Source organism: Typopeltis vanoorti, chromosome 17, assembly GCF_054136105.1.
Source record: "Typopeltis vanoorti isolate ZY-2024b chromosome 17, IOZ_Tvanoo_1.0, whole genome shotgun sequence".
Classification (NCBI taxonomy): domain Eukaryota; kingdom Metazoa; phylum Arthropoda; class Arachnida; order Uropygi; family Thelyphonidae; genus Typopeltis; species Typopeltis vanoorti.
Window position 1 is genome coordinate 9382290 of NC_143565.1, and position 27191 is coordinate 9409480.

General features: G+C 35.0%; 1 protein-coding gene across 1 annotated transcript in view; it reads right to left on the reverse strand.

The window, feature by feature from the left end:
* The window catches only part of LOC150097128 (uncharacterized), a 165816-nt gene that overhangs the window by 20763 nt on the left and 117862 nt on the right, over positions 1 to 27191 (reverse strand). The window contains exons 8-11 of the mRNA XM_090407590.1: positions 21703 to 21907; positions 11769 to 11919; positions 9372 to 9457; positions 3174 to 3357 (exon numbers count right to left, since the gene is read on the reverse strand). Coding sequence (XP_090263716.1) covers positions 3174 to 3357; positions 9372 to 9457; positions 11769 to 11919; positions 21703 to 21907 — 626 coding nt within the window. The remainder of the gene's footprint in view (positions 1 to 3173; positions 3358 to 9371; positions 9458 to 11768; positions 11920 to 21702; positions 21908 to 27191) is intronic.

Sequence of the window (27191 nt, forward strand, 5' to 3'; positions counted from 1 at the left end):
CAAAACCAAAACTCAACATTAAAGACCAAACAGCATAACATGAGGAAATTACTTACTCAGCCTAGAAAGTTATCTTTATCATAATTATCCTAAGAGGCGATCTCTGTTGCTGTGATGAGTTTCCCTCTTCTTACAAGGCCTTCTATTCAACTTATCTCATTGATTTCAGATAACTTCTATACAATTGAAGTACAGCCTTAGATAATATGTAATATATATATAACAGTGTTGGCTGCCTCTTCTTTTTCACTGCTATTTCTCCCTTCTAATTTACTTATAATTCATCTGTTGTGTTTTCACATGTGCTGCAGGTGTTTTACCTTCCTTCCTACCATGTCTTCTTCAATCCTCAGCTCTCATTATTTCATATATTCCTTCATGTTTTATTTATTTTTTATCTCTTTGTTAATGTCTTGTTTTTCTCCTCTCTAATTTACTCTTAATACCATGCTTTTATCAGTATATTTCAAATGTTTCAATTAAACCATTTCAGATGTGTGCAGTTGTAATTCTTTAGTTGGTTATATTTAGGTGTAATTACTTGTTGAAGATAATGTTGACATTTTAATGGAATAAAGACAAGCTTAGAATTGAATTAAATGATGGTTTAATGACTAGTATTTCATCACTGTTACAGAAACCTCATTCAGTGTACAATATAAAAAAGTGTAATCTGCAATATATAGAGTTTGACCAACCATAGTTCTGAGTGTATTGAAGATACAATATAAAATAATGTGCACACAGACAACATAAAATGAAATAGGAATGATTAGACTTAAAGTCATCAAGGTTTAAGACTTAGAGGCTTTAAAGTCTAATAATTTCTACTTCATTTTGTGTTGTCTATGTACACATTAGTTTACTTTATATTATTTCATATTATTACTCTCAATAATCTCTGTGACATAAATGAAATATTAGAATCAAACTGTTGTTTAATTCATTCCTGTGTACTTTCTTCATTAAATTGTCAACTGGTATTACTTGGAAGATTTGAAAAGAATTGAAACATCTGAAATGTTTCAATTGAAACATTTGAAGTTTACTTCAAATTATACTAATTTTTTTATTGTTATATTCAATGTTGAATGTAGAACTCCAGGTTCTTAACTTAGTGGGCTAAGCAAGGTGTAAAAGAGGTTGTGGTTGAAGAAGGTATTATAGTTTATGTACCCTAATGCCAGAAGTATTCAAAATAAGGGCAAGTGGTTTGCTCAACTTGGCCAAAAGTTAATGTGTTCAACAAACCACTCTTTAATGATACTGGCAATGTACACAGTGCATTTTTCTGCTGGAATACACCTCACTATGATGGATGTACCTAGTCAGTTATAATTAATAGATACTTCAGAGCATTCATTGTATGGTCTATGACTATCAAGGCTCCAAAAGATTCTTACAAAAACACCCCTCATACCATAATACTATTGCTTGTTTCTGCTGAACCATAATTATAGGGCAATTCCTATCCTCAGGTTTTAATATCCTGAGGAGAAAATCACCTCTTTTCTAACCTAATATAACCATTCACCCTTTTCCTAAAACTCCATATAAAACAGCTGGAAATGTAAAAAAGGCAATTTATTTTTTGGTCTTCAATGACATCTTTCAAATGCCAAATTTATAGATGTATCCAGTCTAACCTCCTCCATATGTGGAGGCACATATGGAGGAGGGTATGATCTACAGTTTTTTTGTCTATTGGCTTGTGCAAGTTCATGAGCATTGATTAGGCATGGGTACCTGCTGCTAGACTGGCAACTGCTGTTCTACCCGAAATCCTTCCACTCTTGGAACACCTTAACTGCAGTATACCACAAACAGCCTATAATACTGACAGATTCCTAGACACTGACTGATGCCTTATTTTAGAATTCCTTATTAAATCATGTCCCTTGCCAATGTTGATCAGTAAATGAACAGTACCTTGCACACTTCCTGTATCATGTATACAGTACCGCTGACAGGGTGTAGCATAGAGACAGCCTGTCTCACAGTGTGAGACCACGAGTGCCAGTGTCTCACACTGGCACTCGTTCAGCCATATTGCAGTAGGCACAGTAGCAAGTGTAGGAAAAAGTTTTTCCAAGCTTAAACTAATTAAAAATTATTTGCGAACAATTGACCCAAGAAAGATTGGTCTAGAAACTATATCAATAGAGGCCGACATAGCTTATAATTTAAATTTAGAAGTTTATAAAGAGTTTTATTGTGTGATATCCCCATAGAGCAAACATTTAATTAATATTATTATATAATCATTTTGCATTAATGTTTCTCTTGTAATAAAAACAAAATAGCAATTGGAGATTTTCTTATATTTTTGTCTTATAATCCATCAGGGGAGTTATTTAATTGTTTGCCTCAGGGCACGATCTAATCTGGCGACAGCCCTGCATGTGTATATGTGTATATATATATATATCATGTTGCCACTAGACTGGCAACTGCTGTTCTACTCGATATCCTTCCACTCTTGGAACATCTTAACTAGACGTTCAGCACTCCACAAACATCCTAATACTGACAGGTTACTAGACACTGACTGATGCTGTTTTTTAGAATTCCTTATTAAATCATGTCCCTTGCCAATGTTGATCAATAAATGAACAGTACCTTGCACACCTCCTGTATCATGTATACTGGCTTTCACCATGATACAAATGTCACCTGAGAGAATAAAATGGACAACTGTATGTAATAATAAGATTACTTTTATTGACAGAGAACCAGATGATATGAGTGTTCTAAAGAAAATTAAGGAATGAGCCATATGAAATGAATAACATATTAAAATGTTATTATTTGTTATATTAATTTATTATTTCACATTATTATTTTATATTATATTTATTATATTAATGCTCCATATTGAAATGAAGAGAAACAGTACTGGGCATTATTAATATTCAAGCATGTGAAAGCATAGCTAATGTAATGCAATTTTGTCATTTATGAAAAATTGGAGGAAAGATCAGCATAACAAGTGTCTAAAGCAAAAGTGTGCAGCAAACATCTAGAGGAAGGTCAAGATATAGACTAACAGCAAAAACTTGAAAACAGAAATGTTCCAATTCAAACAGGATGTCTGGTAAGCATAATAATAAAATTGTTGCATTAATATGTTTCAATAGCAAAATGTTTATTTCTTCACTATAACTACACTATACCTCTCTGCTTGGCCATGGCAGTAACTACTTCTAATGCAGAATCGACCACAGACCATCTGGTGTCTACCAATCTTCTCTGTAGCATCTCACCTAACTGGTCAAACATCTGCTCTGTTAGTTGTTTTTTAATGTTAGACATCAGAGGGATGACAAGTTTCAAAGCTTTCAAGCACTGCGTCAACAACTAAAATAAAGAAATGAAGCTAATTAACAATATAATATTGTTTTCATTATACAACTCAATTTTATTAAGATATCAAAATTTCAGGTTTATATCATTTTGAGTACAATCCAAATGAATATTGAAACAACACAATTTTTCTCTGTGATGAATATGCTATTCAGTTCCATTTTTGTACTGCTGACACATAGAAAGTTATCAATAGTATTTTAGTGTAATGGATGGAAAAGTGCTATAAGTGATCAATTATATCCCATAATGTAGAGTCAAATAATATCCTAGAATGCAAAGCACACATCCTTAAGGACATATATAATGTTAAGCATTTATGGGAAGGGCCACTACCCACAGACCAGTTTTGGCCTTTACTGAGGTATGAGTAGTGGCCCTTCCCATAATGCTTAGCATTATACATGTCCGTAAGGATATGTGCTTTTGCATTATGGGATACTAAGGCATTTGATGTGAAGTCATTAGCCTCTATATACAAGTAGCCCAGTCATGAAGTGACTTAACATGCAAACTTTGTTTGCTTACACTTGGATAAAGGATGAAACCAAGAACATAATTTCTTGGCATCTTTAAGTATTAAAAGTATGTGTAGCTGTGCTGACTGCTGTTTTCTAAGTGTTCCACAGATTTAACCACATTGGCTAAAGAGGAGAATCTGTTGTATATCCAGCTAGCTTTTTTTTTTGGTGTGTTTATATTTTTCTTTCTGTGTAAAATAATTAAGTACAATAATTTGAATAATTCAAAAATTTCAAGGAGAAAAGTGGGACTTAATAAACTCAACTAATATCAAAATTAATGCTGATGTATGAATCTGAAGATAATTTTTTAAAAACCTTGCCAGCCTGGTTGGCTGAGTGGTTAGCGTATCTGCTCTCCAGTCAAAAGGGTGCAGATTCAAATCCCACTGTGGGCATGGATGTTTGTGATTGTCTGTGGAAATACTAGTGGTGGCAGCAGGTGGTAAATGGCATTGGTGTAGTTGGTGGATTGAGTAATGAAGACAGAGAGTTGTGGAGTAGGTGTCCTCCCTCGATGAGTCTTTGGACTCCCTGGAGGTGTCATCACGCAGTAATAATAACAAAAACAAGTCTGGAAAAGAGTTGCCTGTGAGGAGGGGAGTGTGTTAACTGGATCTGCGAATTATTAGAGACAGTTTATAATTAATGTTTCACATTGTTAATAATTTCTTCAGGTCAAGAAGTTTTTTTTTTTTTTTTTTTAATAATTTGTGAATCTTTTTTGTTTATAATGGTCATTTAAAAAAAAGTTGTCAATCCAGTCCCAGAGGGCATCAAAACAGGGCATTATCTTTTTACCTGTTACAATTTTGAACGGTTTTCATAATTCAAAATTGTAACAAAGTGAACGTTTTTTATTTCTCCAAGTTTTGCTAATTTGAAATCTAGAAATACTCTAGAAGCTGAATGGATTATTACAGTTATTTTGTTTTTATGATGTTGAATCAATATCATTAAAAATTATATGATTGCAACATTATTATTAATATTATTGGAAAGAGCTCATGTTAAAAAAGCAATGCAACTAGAATTTCATTGTGAAATTCAAGAATGAAAAAAGTGCATTTACTGATCGACTCATTTGAACATGTAATAATTGAACTTTTTTTTTATGTACATTGAATATGTATAAAAATAATTGCACCTTCAAAAAATAATATAACTGCTTTATATAATATATATATATATATATATATAAAGTGTTGAGGTTGGATGAAACCATCCATTCTCAATAAAAAAATTCCTTTAATGGTACAGATGTCTTCATGGTCTATCATTTAGAGATCCCGAATCTAGAGTTCAACAGGCCTAAAAATTTTTTATTTTTCATCAGTCCCACAAAGAGGTCCAAGACCTACAACTTGACAGTGCCAGAAAGAGCTGAGGGTTGTAATCTTTGTGGAAAACAGTATGGAAGGGGGTCGGTAGACTGTTCCTAAAAGTAGAAGTGTAGGGAACGAAGCAGGAGAATGAGAAGTTGGAGTTGAACTATATATGGATGTTGACCAACAGTCACTTGTATTCAAGTGACTGTTGGTCACTTGAACACAAGTGACTGTTGAACTTAGAGGCAAGTGGAGGAATAGCAGTAGCCAGTTCAGTAGAGCAGCACCCATGGAAATACCTACAGAAAAAGCATAATGCAGCAAAGCATCTATGGGGAAAGCAACTGGAGGGAGTTATTGAGAGAGAGAGAGGTTATCAGCTGAATACGCACACACTGATGACCTAAGGATTTTAAGCAGGCAGATTTCGGTTTTATAAAGTCGGTGGTTGAGCAGGAAAGAAGTGCTGTTTAAAATAGAAAAAAGAGTAATACCAAGTTTTTATTGGTATTTTCTCTTTTCTCTTCTTGTGCCAGGACCACAAGAAGAGAAAAGTGATCCTGGCTGGTAAGCAGAACATTGTCAAAAGTGAAGGATAGAAAAGCATGACACCCTCTGAGAAATGAGACAGCATTATGTTTTGGTGGCATTAAAATTCACCAGGTTATCCTCACCCAACTTGAGAATGGCAAGGAAATCAGTGTTTATGATATTAGTTAGAGATCTTGAAGCATGAATTACCTGAGTACTACAAACATTTGAAAATGAAAAAGAGTGGAGAATACTGTCATTAGCAAAGCAAAGACTTGGATGTATGTCAGAGAGAAAATCATTGAAGGAATAGGAGGAAGAGTGTAAATGAAAGCAGTTTCTCAATGAACAACTGGAAAAGAAGATGGAATTCATTCACAAGAAGGAATACCATAAGATGGTAACTTGGTAAGAAGACCACGATCTCAGGCTTGATCAAATACCTTGGAAAAATCAAGGACAACCACTCTTTTTTTTTTTTTTTTAAATGGAGGACCCCATCCCATCCACAAGAGGCTTGTCAACCTCTAAACTAATACTGCAGATGGGCAATAAGGAACTTATTCACATTTGATTTGAAAAGTTGTGGATTGTATTCCTTGGGAAACACATGTGGGGGAAGATTATTCCAGAGGGCAGTAGTGGAAGGGATAAATGAAGAGGAGAAACTTGTTCCATGAGTCTGGAGTTCAACTGTGAGAGGGTGTTGATTAGCTGCTGCTGCACGTGTTTGGATGGATTTGCAAGAGGGTAGGAAAATTATTGAGTGGAGTGTATTAGTAAGAGAGGGTTGTCAATCAAACTGCTCTTTTCTGTATAGAATCCAGTATTTTCAGGCAGCTCTTAAGGCACCACTCCAGATATGAGAACAATATTCAATGTTCAGGCAGATTTATGATGTATAAAGGATTAAGAGTTGTTTTTTTGTCAAGGGTAAGTTTGGAAGAACAGAGAACAGGGTTCTTTTTTGTGGGAAATAATGCAGAGCTGTGTTTTGCTAGCATTGAAGTTGATAATGTTATCCAAACTACATTGATGAATGTTTTGAAGATCAGAATTTAAGGCATTATAGTTCTGGAGGTTGTGATCTGTGCTTTGCAGGGATTGTCAAGCAAAAAGGAGTGTATTAGCGCAATATACTGTCACTAGTAAACCTGTGTATTAGATTGGCAGTCAGCTGGAGTAGATCATTTATGTACAGAAGGAAGATAGTGGAACAGAGTCTTGTGCGGGACTCCAGCATTCATCCACCATAACTTGAAGTGAGTGTCCAGCTAGAAAGCTAGCTACCCAATTGCAGTAGTTAGAGGGAAGAGCAAATGATGGGAATTTAACAGATCTAACAGATGGGAGTTTAACTGTGCTAAACTAGGTCAAAAGCCTATCAAGATATCAAGAGCAACCACTTGAGATTTATCAAACCTTTCCATGGTGTTTGTCCAGAGATGGATAACATAGGTTAGTAGATATCCTATTGTTCAACAGTGAAGGAATCCATACTATCAGTCATTTATTAGATGAGAGTCTTCAAGGTAGTGTAGGAGTTGGCCGCTAATGGTTCTTTCCATTACTAGAGAAAGAATTGAGGTGAGAGAAATTGGACAGTAGTTTGAAGAAGGTAAAGATTTGTCACCCTTCTTAGGAATAGGTTGTATATGGGCTAGTTTCCATACTACAGGATAAATACCAGTGAAATAAGAAAGCACAAATAGGCAGCATAAAATGGGAGTCAACTCTGGGGAACAGACCTTAAGAACAATTGGAGAAATGTCATCAGGACCTGGAGATTTTGTGGTATCCAGTTTGAGCAATTTTCTCTCTCTCTCTCTGGCAAAAGGCCAAATGCAGCATAGTGTTGGGTGTTTGGAATGGTTGAAGGACATTTACCATGATCAACTATGCAAGAATTGGAGGGGAAGTAGTGTATGCTTTAATCTACAAGATCAGACTCTTATTAATGTATAACATGGAAAATGGTGAGTCAAATATATGTGAATTATTTCTTATTTAAAATAAAAATCTTCAGACTTCATTATTATTTTAGAAATATGACAATTTTTGAAACATCTTGTAAGTATTAAAGAATCAGAAAGACCAAGATCAAATAATAAAGTTAATATTTATTCCATGAGACTAGAAAGATTACAGTAACACTTCTACATCCTATTATTATTATTATTAGCATCAAACCTTCATACAGTGTCCAAGATCTATTACAAGATCCTTGCTTATCATAGAGTGCTCATCAAATCATGTTTTAAACTCATTCAGTGTTTCCACACTTCCACATCAAGCATTCCACTCTCCACCTTCTCTCCAAACAAAAAACATTCCACCTTCAATTTTCTGCTTGCATCCTCTTTTATACAATTTCCAAGGGAATCTTGTTCTGTCCCTGTCTCCCTTTGCTCTATGAAAAATCTCTTCAATGTTTGTAGTAAAAACCTTTCAACAACTAATGTCTTAATCATATCCTTCCTCCAACTATCCACCAGGCTCTATGCAAATTGTATTCCTTCAAATACCCAACATTCCAGAAATCTGACACCACATAAGTTACTTTTCTCCATACCCTTTCTAAAGTATTTTTATCCTCTAAAAAACCAGAAGATGACTAAATAAAAATATAAAAAAGAGGTATGACAATCTGTGCAAAGTAATCTAATCCATATGTGGCCTTGCCTGATCAAGGCCTTAAACATTGCAAGCCATAACCTCTTTAGTTGAATATGTAAATATCCTTTTTATCATGATGTAATCAATTGTAGTGTTCTCACAGTTCTAGTAGTATTAAATTTCAGGTCATTGTTCATCATCATTACTCCCAGGTTTCCTATCTCCTTTGCCTCCTTCCTGAAGATATCCCACCAACTGTATACATAGAAACCCATTCTTGTCTTCTGAATTTCAAAACATTATACTTCACAACATTGAATTCTTAGCATCATTTATCTCTACACAGCCAGTCTATTCAAATCCTCCTAGAAGATATCACAATTTCATTCCTCATAAGCCTCTAATTTTGCATCATCTGCAAACAACTGCACATCTCCATTTCAACTGCTCTCTCTCTCTCTCAATATCATTAATACAAATGTTTGTTGATACCTATCAAAGAGCCAATCATCTATTATCTAATTCAATCCGTTCTGTCATGTGCATACACAAATTCTATGATTTTCAGAACTTTCTGTATCTTTTTTTTTCTGCTGTACCAACAAACTTCAAAAACTGCATATGCATTATGACCAATGAGACTATCATATTGATGAGCACTGTATGATAATGAGAATCATCTGCAAACAACTGCACATCTCCATTTCAACCCCCCTCTCTCTCAATATCATTAATACAAATGTTTATTGATACCTATCAAAGAGCCAATCATTTATTATCTAATCCAGTCTATCCTGTAATGTGCATTCACAAATTCTATGATTTTCAGAACTTTCTGTATCTTTTTTTTTTTTTCTGCTGTACCAACAAACTTCAAAAACAGTAAACGCATTATGACCAATGAGAATAATTTACTTTTATAAAAGAATTCTCATATTTCAATTTTGCCTGTTACAGGAGGGTTAACAAAAACACTTACTTTAAATGTTCACAGAAGAAAAAAACAAATTACCTGACAATCTGACGTTAAATTTGAAAAGACCTTCAGAAACACATTAATGAGAGAATCTATATTTCTGCCTTCTAATATATTATTTTCTATAAAAAAAAATAAAGAAAAGTTATATCAACATATAATAATTTGCATATTTCTCATATATTATTTGACACAAAAAAACTTCAAATGTTATATCTATATATAATAATTTGCAGTCAAGTGATAATAGCAAACACCGATATAGAAATAATATTTTTCACTTGGTTACAAAGTAAATTATACTCTTGTTTATCCTTTGCCCAAGTGAAAGCATACAAAGCTTGCACTTGGGCAAGCTTTGTATTCCATAATGGAAAGTGCACTTCCTTTTCTACACATATATTGTTATGCATTAATGGAAGGGTCATTACTTAGACCAGTTTTGACCTTTATTGAGGTCTCATCAGTGAGAGCCAGACCCAGAAAGATACCCAAGTAGAATTAATTGCAAAAGTCATATTATTTTAAAGGATTAAACAATATAAGTATGATTTGGGAGGAGGGCATCAACTGGCCTATATGAACTTGTCACTGTAGTGAAAACCAAGAAGTTTTTGGTTAATTTCAAGGAAAAGTTGATTAAATTAAAAGCACATCATTTGAAAGCAAACAACCAGGTACAGTTTAAAAAAAAAACAAAAAAAACATCTAGAACCACAGATTTAGATTTTTCAGAAAACTACACCTTTGTGATGTGAGACAAAGTGCACACATTGCATACATTTACAGCGTATTTAAAGGAAAATTGTTTAAAATTTGAAACACTGTGTTAGCAGTGACTGACTGTACTCTTCAGCTCGCCATTTTTTAAAATTTTTTTTTGTATGTTTATTCTACTTTTACATTAATGCTGTTGACACATAAAAATACTCAACATATAATCTGCTTACTTCACCCCACTCATGAAGTTCTAATAAATTAAATCTTGATAAGTGAATGTACTAAATATGAAAATAACAAAATGGGACTAAATTTGTTTATAGCCATTTATGAAGAGTATCTGTCATAAAAATTAAAAATTTTTATTTGTTATCTGAAGTAACTTTTTTGGACTTCAAAGTCAGTCATTTTTTGGGGGAGCAGGGGGGGGGGAATAAATTTTGAGGCAATTCTTTTTTTGTCATAGAAGAAAGCCTTCGATCAAGATGACAGTATTCTACTACGTACATAAATGAAACACACACACACACACACACACACACACACACACACACACACACACACACACACACACACACACACACACACACACACACACACACACACACAAAAATCAGACTTGTGCATTTAGAACCTGCAAGATAACGTACAAAGCACTCAGAACACTTAAAGCAGGTAACCACCATTGTGAGAATTAGTTTGTCTGAAAATGCAAACAAGAAACCAAAATGTTCATCTGCTGAATAAACATAGCCTCTAAATTAATAGGATGCCAGGAAAAATCTAAATATATATAAATATATTTTTTCATCTAAAGTATAGGGTAGCAAAATAATTTTCTTTCATCAAAATCACATATTATGCAACTTCACACCCCCAATGATATTATGATAATAATAATAATAATTATTATTATTATTATTATTATGTTACACCTCCAAAGAGTCAAAAGACTCATTGAGGGAGAGTGTGCCAACAGCATCGAACGATTGATTCCCTTCCAACTACTAACCGCACTCAAACTTACTTAACTTTTTGTGAGAGCCATTAGTAGCAGAGGCTCTACCAATCGACCAACCTTTGCTGGCCTTTTGAGAACTGTCAAAATAAAACTACATAAGTTACATAATTATTCCCAAAAGAAATAAATTACATCAATGCAAGCCTTGTTGGCCAAATGGTTAATGTACTCACTCTCCAACCAACAGTCTATCTGTTGGTTGGAGAGCGAGTACTTTCAAATGAGTATTTTCAAATCCTGAATGGATGTTTGTGATTGAAATTCATCTGTCACCAAAAGACAGGTAGCAGATGAATTTCATCACCCAGTGTGAGACCACTACTGCCCCACTTATCGAAGGCCTGAGGTGGTCTGAAAATTTTCATTGTTTGGTTTTCTAGAGCAGGGTTTCCAGACTATACAAAATAAATAAAATAATCCTTGGCCCATTCACAGTACTAATGTACTATAGGTTTTTATGGGTGGGAGATACAAAAAATAAAATAAACCATGTAAAAGTAATAGACATGTATAACCATCTGAAACAAAGCTGTCTATAAACAATAATCCACCCTCCTTTCCCCATAAGGAGGACTTAAATGTGTTTATAGGCATCCTGTAGATAACACAGCAAAAGGAGAAAACAAAATATTAGATAATTTTGGTATTAGAGACTAGAAAATTACAAAAAACTATGAATAATTAATACACACCTGATGAGTTAAGCAAGGAAATCAGAATATGAATACACATCTGCTGTGTCTTCTTACACAATACTATATGAGCTTGTAGAGGTGAGGATAATTGCTGATCAACAGTCAGATGCAGAATTGCAATTATGGCAGCAAGTGTATCTTCTGTACCCTAAATTAACATAAAGCTCAATTTAAAAGCAACTTTCAAAAAATCTACAGTAGTTTAATGTGCCATAGCAATAATTCTCAAATTGCACAGAACTTAAAATTTTTGTTTGGCAATCCCATAGGAAGTATTGTCTGTAGTATGCAATATTGTGCAAAGGTGGGAAGAATGAAAAAACTATTCAACATTAAATTCAGTTTGTACTTTTCTTGTTAAGAAATGTAAAAAGTGCAGTTCTTACAAAGAATAATAGGAAAAAAAAAAAAAAAAAAAAAAAGAGAAGTTCTGTGAGTGGATTTAAACTTATGTATGTTGGCTGGTTATTGGCTTTTGTTTTTCATATCAAATTTGTTTAATTTTTTAAATAATTATTTAATTTATCTACAAAATCTAAAGATTTGGAACAGATTTATTTGAGGGGATAATGACATCATCTGTACAGAGTAAATGATCAAGCTTAATTTTCCTCTGAATATCAAAGTTATTATCACACTCCTTAATAAAGTGGTTGGCAGATATTATAAACAATAGTGATAATAATGTACAATGCTGCCTTGTCCCAAATTTAATATCAGTCTTCCTATATAACTTTCAGGTCTAAATGATTTATAAGTATTTAATGTTCCAATTACACCATTCAGATTTAGTGTTTTGTACACTTTTCCCTTAGAGATCTAATATGCTTAAAATTCTTCATGATGCTCCTACACTTGATATTAAACTGAAAAATGCAAAGTTATTTTTGGTAATGGAGCAGTGCCCCATCCCCCCCCCTTTTTTTTTTTATCCAACTAGGTTACAGAGATAATAATTAAATGGGATTATATTAAACAAGGATTATTAATTTGACATACTTGTATGAGGGTTTGTCAATACTAGTAAAAATATACTGGCATGCCATGTACATGTTATTATTATTATCTGAGACCTCCAGGGAGTGAAGAACTCATCGAGGGAGGCTATAAATCATCCAAATCAGCTATCATATCTTCCCTTAAATTCATTTACACCTAGATGCACTCACTACCTCTAAGGGCAAATTATTCCACTCACTCACTGCTCTCTGTGAGAAATACCTAGCTCTTACCCCTTTCTTGACTTGAACAACCTTAACTTCCATGGATGCCCCCATGTTCTCACCTCACCTTCCATATAACGAAAAATTTTATCAGTTGAAATGCTATAACCCCCATTCAAAAGTTTATAGATCTCTATCATATCACCCCTCTTTCTCCTGTTAACCAGAGACTGCGATCCACATACTTGCAATATGTCCTCATAATCTAAATCCCATAATCCAGATATAATCTTTGTAATTCTTCTTTGCACCCTTTCCACAGCTTTGGAACCCAGGAGACCAAATCTCCATACAATAATCCAGGTGTGGTCTTATCAAAGCCTTATAAAGGGGCAAAATGACTTCCTTATCCTTACATGTCAAGGTTAGCAATTATCCTCTGAGTTGTATTTGCAACTTCTGCTATGTGACCGTTGAACTTTAACTTTGAACTGACAGCCATTTTAGTTTGCCCAGATTTCCAGTCTATTGAAATCATTTTGTAACTGCTGATTGCCCTGCCTATCTTTGCATCATCATCAGCAAACAATTGCACATCTGATGATAGACCCTGCTAGATGTCATTAATATATAGATTGAACAATAATGGCCCAAGGACTGAACAATGAGGCACACCACTGGTTACCTTAAATCTGGCAGATTCACACCCACTTTTTGATATCTGTCTGTCAACCATCCCCTGATCCAAGTCATCCAAGTCAACAGATTATATTCCAATCCCATATTCTCCAGTTTATGCAACAGCCTTTTGCATGGTATCATATCAAATGCCTTAGAAAAAATTGAACATTATCATAGTGTATCCATTCCCTTTATCTAAATCGGCCATAACATTGTTATAAAATATGAGCAAATTGCTGAAACATGACTTTTCTTTAGTGAACGCGTGCTGTTCCCTGCAGAGTATAGAATGCTTGTCTACCCATTTCTGTATGCGAGTTCTTACCAACTTCTCTAAAATCTTTGCTACTACGCCATACTAATAGGTCAGTAGTTAGACACATCAGTTTTTGCACCACCCTTGTGCAATGAAACTATCATACATTCTTTCCATTCCTGTGGTATCATTCCTGAGCTGAGATTAAAGTTATACAAATGTCTGAGAGACCTAGCCAATTCAGCTGAACATTCCTTTAGCAAATAGGTTATATTCCATCTGTCCCTATTGACAAATTCTTATCCAGGTTATGCAAGAGCTCTTCAACCTCATTTTCATGAACCTCTAACTCTTCATCCAACGTAACAGTAGCACTGTGCACCATGCTACATACATGTGGTTGATATATCTTAGCAAAGTGAGCACTCATTAACTGAAAAATCTCCGTAGCTTCTGACACTCATGTACCATCTGCATTCAATAAAGTTATTCTTCCACATTCATTCTTTCTTTCTTTTGCTTGCAGCATAACCATAAAATTCTTTTGGATTGCCTTTAGCTTGCATGGACAATTTCTTTTCATACTCGTTTTAGCTTTCCTCACAATATTCATTACTTTTCTGGCCTGAGTTTTATATATTTCATAACCCCTCTCACTCTTATTCTCACGATATTCTTTCCACATCACCTTCTCTTCTTGTGGAGCTAATAAGGTTGCACATCCATTTCACTTCCAGCCTATTTATTCATCGAGCACTAGGGATACATTGAGATACTGCCTCATTCAAGCACTTTTTCAAAGATTCCCGACATTTTTTTCATTCAGTTACTGATACCATGGGACCAAAGATAGTATTCTTCTAAGTTGATCATAATTTCCAGCTTTGTAGTTCAGCATGTAACTTGTTTAAATCACAACACAAGTAGATACTTCCCAAGAAAGAGCAGCATGATCACTGTCACCAATTGGTGGTAAAATAGCCATCTTCTTGACAGAGATCCCTTCTGACACTATGAGCAAATCCAACACTCTTTGACCTCGAGTTCCTTCTTTTACATGCTGCTTGAGAAAGTTGTCTTGCAACAATTCAATAAATTCCTGTCCTTTCTTATCATGAGTTTTCTCTTCTATCCAATCAATGTTTGGAAAATTAAAATCACTCATAATGATCATTTGCTTGGTACCCATAAGGTTAAATTGGCGATGCATTTCTTCATCCCCTACAACTAAGCCACCAGGTCTGTAGCAGCACTGCCATATATTTCCTTCTGTTAACTTCCACTTCACACCAGATAGACTCAAACTCATCACTACATGGGACATTGTTACCATCACTGTTTTCTTGTATTTCACCATAACTGGACTTAAGTCATCTGATATCATTAGTAGCACTCCTCCTCCTCTCCTATCATTCCTAAAAATAGTATAACCGTTACACTCGATCTCACTTACTATATCTGATTCTGATAGCCAGGTTTCACTAATGCCAGCAATTTTAGGCCATATCATATTCAATAATGCAACAAACTCAACCCCTCTGTTTCTAATGCTCCTGGCATTTGTGTATAGACATATTAAATTATGACCTAGCCTATTCTTATAATTAGACGTGCAACCTATTTGGTCTTGTTCTAGAATTTTTTCTATTCCTTCCACAGACATACTTAAAAGGTCCAAACCCAAAGCATATTTTTCCATTCCTTCGCCACATACATAACCATGTTCAAAGGCATTCATATCTTTATCACGTTTGCATACCATAGCTGAACTTTCACACACATTTCTCCCATTCCTCCCTCGATGATCTAGTTTCCATGACTCTGCATTAGGTCTCATACCAAGAAGTAATTTCTCCCGGTTTCTGATGCCAAACAAATTCAAGTGCAAGCCAACATTCTTATACAAGAATGATGGCCTGCCATCAAACACATCCTGCACATCTAAAAACTCACATCGATATCTTCCACACAGCCTGGGCGTGAAATCATTTGCTATCATTCACCCTTCTTCCTAACTCAGTACTATCATATCTAGGCAGTAATCCTACAATTTTTACTCTTTCACATTTCTTTCAACAGACCTTTCATATCTTCTCTAATACTATGTTTGTCACCACTTAAATTATTAGTACTACCAGAACTACCATTTCTTTTTTGGTTTTCAATTATGTTTGCCATAGTTTTAATTTTCGCTCCCGGGAAACTAGAAGTGACGACTCTCTCAGCAAGCACAAATTTTAAAATTGAGTCACTATACCATATTTACTCTTTTTTCTTAGATATTAACTGACTTACCTTGTTGTTATTAATATTTTGATTTCCATGTTCAGTATTTTCTTGCCTATTCTTATCCGTTTTCTTATCCTGTCGAAGTTTAGTCAAACGTTTTTCCACCTTTTCCAATTCCCTGGTTGATATCCTAATAATTTCTTTTAACCAAGCTATTTCTAATTTCAACATATCCTCAGATAAATTATTATCTTCACTGCATCAGTGCTTTTGTTCAGGACAAATGCTCTTCTCAGTAGCAACTTTAGCTTTAGTCACTGCCTCGTTACAATGAGTTTTTAGCGCCATTTTTAAGAGTAGTAAAAACTAATAATATTTCTGAAATTATGTTATAAAATGCTTTAGTACACTAAAATACTACAATAATATACTAAAATACACAATTAAATCTAAGAAAACATTTTACCTGGCATTAGTAAGGTAGCAGTCACGTGACACCCCGCCTTACTAACACTGGGTTTTTATGTTCCTTTCGTTCTTTATTTTCAGCTCTTTTTCTTTTTAATTTCTTCTTCAACACCTTCTAATTACATACTTACATACCATCTCAGGTCTGATCAAATCCTGTTCTAAGTACCATGTTATCCTTACTTTCAAAAAATGTGCACAAGCATGTCAAACTAATAATTAATCTTTTTTTTTTTTTTTTTTTTTTTTTTTTTAATGTTGAGCCTATACACGAGAGGTTGGTTTATCGACCTATACTACATTAGTACCATATATATGAGTAATATTTAATATAATCTCATTTAATTAGTATCTTGTAAGCTAGTTGGATAAAACAGGAGGGTGGCCGATCTTGAAAAACATATCTTACTTCCATGATTTCTCAACCACTTGCAAAGTTAAAATCTGGTCCTTACAACTACTAATTAGTCAAGCCTAGCTGGTTCTTCTTTAATTTTATGTTTATCAATTTTTTTTCCTAGCTTTTTCTCAAGTACGTTTGAATGAATCTTTATGAACATTAAGCAGAGAAATAACTATAATCTTCAGATTCAGTTTTAGTTCTCTGGTATAAACTGATATGGTGTAAACTCTCTCAATTGTGTAGTACTCAACCTCATGACTAAGACTTCTGGAATATAAATATCTTGTTATAAAAATACTGTGGTGTAGTAACAACTGCAATAATTTTATAATAATGTATTTCAAGTCAAATGATATCTACTCCAGCTATCTTTCAATATTTTGGGTTTGATGCCTTTTCTTTCACTTCCATAAGTATTAAAATAATTCTAGAATGCAATCCTCTTGCATATTTTTAATCTGTTCTACTACTTTGTTATTCCATCACAAAGAATATCCTTATTGCCCATTTCTATAACATCTTTATCATGCCTCAACAATATATATGTCGGGGAGCTTAGGGATCAAAGCTGTATAACTGAGAGGAGACCTCCACATAGCCTTTAAAGGAAGGTGGAGACACGACCAGGGCTTCTGACCTAATGTCCAATCCTCACCTTCTCGTGGAGCAACCTATTGGGTATACTAAGATACTGAACGAACGAGGATGGGCTGACAATTTGGGATTCAGCCGACCAAACTGTATTCTTATTGGCTTAAACCAACATAAAAAATGATGGTATGACATGACAAAATTTCATGTCGGCTGGGAAGTCACCAGGTTAAACAAGGCCCCAGTTGTTTTTGCCAGGGAACCAGGGCAAACAGCGAAAAGTCAGCTACTCGAACAAATCTAAAAACACACACCAACTCAACATCACCAGAGTTAAAGATCGGTACTATCAACATAAGAATCCTGAATGGCAAAGAAATAGAGCTAGCTGAGGAATTAGATAAGTACCAGATCGACATAATAGGGGTGACTGAAAAAAGACAAAAACTGGTGAGATCTTTCTGAGCAATAAATACAAAATGTCATATTCAGCCAATGATAATCAAGGAAAAGAAGGAGTAGCCATAGTATTCAACATAAAATACGAGGCTAATCTTCTTGAATGGCAGGCAGTCTCAAGTAGAGTGATGTGGGCAAAAATCAGAATGGGGAATTGGACAATGAGACTTATTTGTGCCTATGGTCCCACAGAAAGTTCTACCTAGGTAGAAGTGGAGGAATTTTTTGATGCTTTAGAGAAAGCAACTGACACAATGAAAAAGGAAAAGTTGGTCCTTGTTGGGGATCTAAATAGCAGAGTAGGAAATGATTGTGAGACATACAAAAATATTTTGGGAAAATTTGAAGAAAAGAGCAAAGCTAATAATAATGGCAAATACCTGTTGGATTTCTGCTCAGGATATGGACTGGTTATTACTAACACCATTTCCAACATAAAAATGCGCACAAATTCATATGGAGAGAAAAGGCAAGGAATAAGAAAAGTCTCATTGACTATGTTATTGTCGATAGTGATGTTTTCTCCCTGGTGCCGGACACTAGAGTGTACAGAGGATTTGAAATTGGAAATGATCACTATTTAGTCTTGAGCAGCATAAAATTGAATTTCGTATTGAAAAGAATAACATGTAAGAAAGTTTTAAAGTGAATAAAAATTGAGTAGCTCTCAGATGTGAACTGTAGACTAAAATACACAACGATTATTGAAGAAAAAATGAAAGAGTTTGAGAATAGGAACCAAACCTTGGAGATTCAGTGACAAGCCTTGAAGAAAGCCCTGATTGATTCAGCTAGACAGGCATGTGGTGAAATTGTCTGCAAGGATAGAAAAATTAAAACTGCATGGTGGACACAGGAAGTTAAAAAGGCAGTGAAGGAAAAGAAGAAAGCATATCAAAAGTTAATGGAAAATAAGTCAGCTTTTGCTCTTAGAGACAAATGTAAGAAAGCGAAACACTGTGTAAAACTAGCTAAACAAAAGTCATGGGAGGACTTTGGCAAGAACATAGAAAAATAAATATCAAGAAGGTGGCAAGATATTCTAGAGGTTGTTGAAGTAGCTTAGAAATTGAGGAAAGAGTGCTGTAAAAGGAGTTAGAGATGATACAGGTAACATGAAAACAGGAGAAAAGACATCCTTGAAGTATGGAGTAATTACTTCAAAAAATTGCTATATGAAACAAGCAGTGATAGCACAGTGGTAAAAAACACTCCACAGGTGAATGCATATCCATACTTGAAGTAGAAAAAGCCATCAAAGGCTTGAAATGTGGAAAGGCAGCAGGAGTAGATGATATTCGACCTGAAATGCTGAAGTATGGTGGTATAAAAGTCTTATAGTGGCTGCATAGTTCAGAAAGCTTGGACAGAGGAACGAATTCTCGATGATGGAGTAGAGCTCTCATAGTACCCATATATAAAAAGGGAAATAGGACTGAATGTGAGAATTACAGAGGTATTTCCCTACTGAGTGTTCCTGGTAAGATTTATGCAAGTATACTTGGGAAACAGTTGAGAAGAATTGTGGAAGAAAAGATTGGTGAAGAACAAGCTAGATTCAGGCCAAATAGAGGCTGTCAAGATCAGATCTTCAGTTTACGACAAATAGTTGAGAAGACATATGAGAGAGTGCCAAGAGAGAAGCTGTTCAATACACTACAGTTATATAGTGTCAATGGGACACTATATCAAGCAATATTTAGTCTTTATTCGGGTTGTGAGTCAGCAGTTAGAATTGAAGGAAGTACAGGAAGATGGTTTAATGTTAAATCGGTGTGAGACAAGGATGTACATTGTCCCCTCTGTTGTTTCATTATCTATATGGATCACATTATGAAGTTAAGTGGCATTAAACATGATATGAAAATTGGAGATGTTAATGTCAGCTCCTTGCTTTATGCAGACAATGTTATACTTCTAAATAAATCTGCTACAAGTCCTGCAAGATTCCCTGACTAAATTGAATAACTGTTGTAATAGATATGGTATGAAGGTCAGCAATAACAAGATAAGGACAATGAAACTAGGCAGAAGCATTGAAAATATCAACTGTGTTGCGAATGGAGAACCTATAGAACAAGTAAAACATTTCAGCTACTTGGGCACGATTTTTAATGAAGATGGTAAATTAAATATAGAAATAGTCTGCAGAATCAACAAAGCTGATATGCTAGGAAGTCAACTGAATAAATTTATATGGAAAAGAGAGAAATTAGTCAAAACACTAAATTAGCTGTATACAAGACAGTGTTCAAACCAGTTTTAACTTATAGATCTGAGAGCTGGGTTAGAAGTAAAACACTTGACCAAAGACTAGAGACAGCAGATAGAGTCCTAAGAAAGATCAGTGGGCACGAAAAGATGGCACCAATGGCAATATCATATTAAAAACGAGGCTATTAGGAAAGAACTTAACATTGTCAACATCCAGGAATGCATTAGCAGGGGTAATCTCAGGTGGTATAGTCACTTAAACAGAATGGGAGAGGAAAAATTACCAAAACAAGTGTTCTCTGCCAGGTTGGCAGGAAAACAACCCTGAGGAAGATCAAGATATAGGTGGATTGATACAGTACAAAGTGCCTTAGACGATAGAAATATAAGATCTGATAATGTTGGAGTCTTGGCAAGTAACAGACTGATTTGGAGTTAAATTGTAGATATGAAGTTAGTAATGATGTAAATTTTTCATGTAGTATACTATCATATTCTGTACACCTATTGAGGGTACATGGCAGGAATTTGATGATGATTCTTTCCAACTTATAATGACTTATTTACCTACTTTTGCACATTCCCAGAAAGCATACCTGCTAGAAATTTAACAGGTATTATTTTCTCCATATTTTCCAAAAACATTTTATATGTCTGGGACAACAAGAATTAGTTTCTCTTTTTATGTTAAATGCCCTGTCTAATTAAGTGACAAATTTTACTGTCTGATTTCGAATTCGGAAATATGACACCTGTCTGAGAAATTCAGTTGTGTCTTGTTGAATACAACAGCTATCCTCCACTTTCCATGATCCCTAGTACCTGAAGAAAATATTTTAATCATTTTCAGTAGACTTGGTATTTCTGTCATTCTTTTAGTAACTGCACCTCTTTTTGCACCAAAGCAGCTTAAGTGGTCCTTATCCTTCAATTTTGTTGAAAGTGGAGGTGATATAGCAGCTGATTTGTCACCTCTCAATCATTCCTTGATGAAAACAGCAAGGACTTGACATAACAAGAAAATACCTCAGATACTATCTGATTGTGTTGTATAATGATATATATATATACAGGAAGTTGCTCATTTTGTAAATACCTGCATTTAAATTTAAAGATAACAGTAAGCATGTAGGCTTAATTAATGATATCCATTTCATAAAATAATATATATCAGTTATATATAAACCATATATATATATATATATATATATATATATATATATATGGTTTCAACCAACACAGAATACAATTAATCAGCTGAGTTCTGAACTGCCAGCCTCAAATGTTCAGCAAGTGAAGTGGACACCTAGTAATTGGTCCACTAGAGGAAAGTAAGGATTAGATAATAAGTTGGAAGTTCCAGTTGGTCCTCCACGTAGATAATGTGAGGATCTCCTCCCAATTATCTATCTTCAACCATTAAGTAATCCTTACCACTTTATCTTAAATATAAATAAAGGATCTTACCTGATCTATTAGTGATAATAATTTGCTCGATGCATTTAAGGATATTCGTACAATTTTTCTGCATGTGTTTTTGTTTGCTAATTTCACCATCAACATCTGAATCACTTCAGCAGAAACCTGTTTACTGTCAAAACCCAAGACAACATTAACTGGAGCAAGAATTAGACTGAGATAATCTTTAGGAAGTTGCTCATTTTGTAAATACCTGCATTTAAAATTAAAGGTAATAGTAAGCATGTAGTGTTTAATTAAGGGCATACATACTTCTTTATTATGTCCATTTTATAAAATAATATATATATATACAAGGGTGGAAAATAAAAATAATTTCAAAATTATTTTTATTTTTCAACATAATCTCTCTTAAGACTAATACATTTATTCCAGCAATGCTCCAGTGCCATTATCCCACCTCTGTAGTGGTTCTTAGTAAGATCTGCAAAATACTCCTCTACAGCTGTTTCAAAGAAAAATGCTGACCAGCGTTTTTCTTTGAAAGAGGAAGGACTTTGGGAAGAGATAGAAGTCAGAGGGAGCCAAATCTGGGGAATAGGGTGGATGTTCCAACAATTCATAATGCAGATCCCTTAATTTTCCCATTGCCAAAACACTTTTGTGGGCAGGTGCATTGTCCTGATGAAAGATGATTTTTTTCTTCTGCAATCCGGATCTTTTCTCAAGAATTTTTTCGTCTAGTCTGGTTAAAAGACAGGAATAATATTCCCCAGTTATTGTTTTATCATTTTCAAGATTAATAAACAAAATGCCTTTAGCATCCCAAAACACTGATGCCATGACCTTTCCTGCTGATGGAACTGACTTTGTCTTTGGCCACTGTTTGGATTCTGGTGTGTAATGGTGAATCCAAGTCTCATCCACAGTAATAAATCGATGCACAAAATCAGTTTTATTCTCGTTAAAACGCTCCAAGCACTGTTCAGAGATTTTCATGCAAGTGCATTTCTGATCTGCTGTGAGCAAGCGTGGCACCCATCTTGTGCAAAGCTTTTTCATTTGCAATTCTTCGTGCAAAACATATCCTACGTGCTCTTTTGAAATACCTGTAGTCTCAGCAATTTCACGCACTTTGACTTGCCAGTCATCCAATACCATATGATGCACTTGATCAATGATTTCTGGTTTGGATGAGGGACATCCAAAAAGTGTCCTTCACATGGAACATCTTCAAGGCTGGGTACAGCCACGTTTAAACTCGGCAGCCCATTTCTTAATTGTCGAAAATAAAGGAGAAGAGTGAATGAATGAATTTCTTTTGGCATTAAACCTTCTTTCACAAAGAATTTTATACCCACACAATACTCAATTTTATCCATTTCAAGGGATAGAGCACTTTTGATTCAGGCAGCTGTATAAAACAAAGTACTTCATAGAATGACTTGCAATTTCACATGGATCCTTATGACATGTACCAACTTAGAAAAAAAAAATCTTGCTGATAGTATTGCCATCTATGGTCGAGGCCGAGAACTTTTCAGACCCCTCATATAATCAGTAAAACTACTTCATATACCTAAGTCGCTCAGATATATTAATATACCATTTAAAATAAACATAGTCCGCATATTATTATTAAAAGAGAACTCCAGGGAATCATGGATTCATCGAGGGAGGCCATATACTAAATGCACCAGCTATCATACTTATTCCTGAATTCATTCACACTGCTTGAACTCACAACATCCAATGGTAATCCATTCCAATCATGCACCACCATATGAGAGAAAAATCTAGCTTCATCCACTTCTTAGCAGAATTCATTCTCACCTTCAAGGATGCCCTTTTGTCCTTTCTCCATCCACCATAAATTGCAAAATTCCATCTGAAGAAATCCTGTATGACCGTTTCAGAAGTTTGTAAGTCTCAATCATATCATCCCTCTTTCTCCTGTTTGCTAGTGTTTGCAGTTGACAAATTCTCAATCTGTTTACATAATAATCAGTATTCCACAATCCTGATAGCATTTTTAACACTCTTCTTTGCACTCTCTCCACTATATCAGAATCACAACGGAGACCAGACCTGTGCACAATAGTCCAAGTGAGGTCTTATCAAGGACTTGTAGAGAGGCAAATGATATCGTTAGCTTTACATGTGAACATTCGTTTCAGTATTGCAAATTATCTTTTGAGTTGTATTTGCAATGCTTGCTACATAGCCCCTGAACTTCCTATCCACTAACACTCCAAGATCCCTAGCCCCATCAGTTTCTTCTAGCATAATCCCACCAATATAATATGACGTTAGATATCTAATCACACCAAAATGAATGACTTAACTTTTACTGACATCAAACTGAAATCCATTTTCCTATGCCCAAAATCCAAGCCATTTTGCAGGTACTGCATATCAGCAGCATTCCTGATTACCCTACCTATCTTTGCATCATTAGCAAATAGCTGTATGTTGCCTGTCAAATCCCTCCCAATAGCATTATAATGTACAGATTAAATAACAGTGGACCAAGCACTGATCCTTGTGGTACACCAATGGTTACATTAAATCTTGCAGACTCACATCCCCCTAGACTGCTTTTTGATATCTGTCAGTGAGCCATCCTCTTATCCAACCTAATGTTCTATAACCCAACCAATTTATGCAACAGTCTACCATGCTGTATTCTGTCAAAAGCCTTAGCAAAATACAAAAGTATTATGGTGTATCCATTCCCCTTGTCTAGTTCAATAGTAACATTGTTATAGAATGTGACCTTCCCTTAGTAGAAATTCAATGTCAACCCATTTCTGAATGTAATCCCTAACGAATTTTTCCAAAATCATCATCACCATTCCTGTGATACTAATTGGTCGATAGTTGGATACATCAGTCTTTGCAACACTTGTGTAATGGAATTACCATACATTCTTTCCAATTCCTGTGGAATCTTCCCTGTTCTGAGATTCATATCAAACAGACTGGTCAAAGGAATAGTCAATTCTGCTGATATCCCATCAGTCCCTACTGCTGAATTCTTATTCAGTTTGTGCAACAGGTCTAATAATACACCTGAGTTTCTTCATCCAGTGAAGAGATAGCTGTGAGCTCAATGTTGCATACACCAGGTTGATAGCTTTTAGCAAAATGGCTGCTTATTAGTTGAGCAATCTCTTCTGCATCTGTTATTCTCGCACCATCTGCATTTAGAAGAGTTATTCTTTCAGATTCATTCTTTCTTTTACTTGCAGCATATCAATAGAATTCTTGTAGGTTGTCTTTAGCACCCAGAGGCAGTTTCTTTTCATACTGAGACTTTGCATTCTGTACAACAGTTGACTATTCTAGCCTGCTGCTTATAATTTTCATAACGGACATCATCCTTTTCTTACAAAGCTCTTGCTTAATAAAATTACCCATCCATTTGACTCCTACCCTATTTATTCTTCGAACTCTCAGGATACATTCTGATATCGCATCATTTAAGTATTGTTTAAATGCTTCCCACACACTGTAGATATTCTTCCCATTCAGCAACTGATCCCATTCTGCTGAACTCAGTATACTCCTCAGTTGGTCATAATTTCCTGCTTTGCATGTAACCTTTTTTGAATAGAACATTCATAAACTTAGTCACTTCCCAAGTACTGCATGATCACTGTCATAAATCAGAGGCAGAATAGTTATGTCTTTAACTGAAACACCCTCTGACAGTATAATCAAATCTAATACTCTTTGACCTCAAGTTCCTTCTGTCAAATGCTGCTTGAGAAAGTTGTCCCACAACAGCTCAATTAATTCATTTTCATTCTTCTGAGATTCTACTGTTACCCAATTAATATTTGCCAGCCTGGTTGGCTGAGTGATTAGTGTATCTGCTCTCCAGAAAAAAGGCTGCGGATTCGAATCCCACAGTGGTCTTGGATGTTTGTAATTGTCTGTGAAAATACTAGTGGTGGTGGGAGGTAGATGGTGTTGGTGTGGTTCATTGTAGTTGGTGGATTGTGAGTGGTAAGTTGTAGAATAGATGGCCTCCCTTGAAGTTTTTGGACTGGAGGTGTCATGTAATAATAATAATAATTAAAGTCTCCCATTACGATTACTCTTTTCATGCTCATCTTTTCTATTTGGTGATGCATTTCTTCATTATTAATAACCGATTCCACCAGGTCTGTAATAACAACACCCCACTATGTAATTGATCTTGTTAGATTCCACCTCACACCAGATGGTTTCAAACTCACTGCCACATGAAATACTATCAGTAGTAGTAGTACTACAATTATAGGTCTCAATTCTAACTGGATTCAAGTCATCCAATATCATTAGCAGCATGTTCCCTCCTCTTTTATCCTTCTAAAAATATTGTACCCGTTAGTATGCCTGATTCTGATAGCCAGGTCTCCCTAATGCCTACAATCTGAGGTCCCAACATATTGACCAAATCGTGTTTTAAATTGCTTTAGATTTTACAAATAAAATTTTATAAACAGATTACATTTCACTTTTCTTATTCCTTACCTCTTCTCTCCATGTGAATTTGTGCACATTTTTATGTTGAAACATTGTGTTAGTAATAACCAGTCCATATCCTGAGCAGAAATCCAACAGGTATTTGCCATTATTATTAGCTTTGCTGTTTTCTCCAAATTTTCCAAGTATATTTTTGCATGTCTGATAATCATTTCCTACTCTACTATTTAGATCCCTAACAAGGACCAACTTTTCCTTTTTCATTGTGTCAGTTGCTTTCTTTAAAGCCTCAAAAAATTCCTCCACTTCTACCTTAGTAGAACCATCTGTAGGACCATAGGCACAAGTAAGTCTCATTTTCCAGTTCCCAATTCTCATATTTGCCACATCACTCTACTTGAGACTGCCTGCCATTCAAGAAGATTAATCTCGTATTTAGAGTTGAATTCTATGGCTACTCCTTCTTTTCCTTGATTATCATTGGCTGAATATAACATTTTGTATTTATTGCTCAGAAAGATCTCACCTGTTTTTGTCTTTTTTTTGTTTCAGTCACCCCTATTATGTCGATCTGGTACTTATCCAATTTCTCAATTAGCTCCATTTCTTTGGCATTCAGGCTTCTTATGTTGATAGTAGCAATCTTGAACTCTGGTGCTGATGAATTGGGGTGGAATTTAGGATTCGTTCCAGTAGCTGGCTTTTCGCTGTTTGCCCTGGTTCTCTGGCAAAAACAATGGGGGCCATGTTTAACCGGACGATGCCTCATCCAACATGAAATTCTGTCATGTTGTACCATCATTTTTTATTATTTTTTTTAAGCAACTTAAGGTTTCCAACAAGCAACATAGTTGGCATATAGAATCAAACACACACACACACAGCTGTCTGTGTGTGTGTGTGTGGCTTTATCTGGTCTCATTTGACTAAAGGTGAGTTAACCGGTCTCATATGGAAGTAGAGGGGTTTCCATCTCTCAAAACAGACAAATTGGTCCCATGAACACACAGATGTACATGTTGTAATAGGTTTCACGATATAATAAGAACACAGATGGTTAAGAA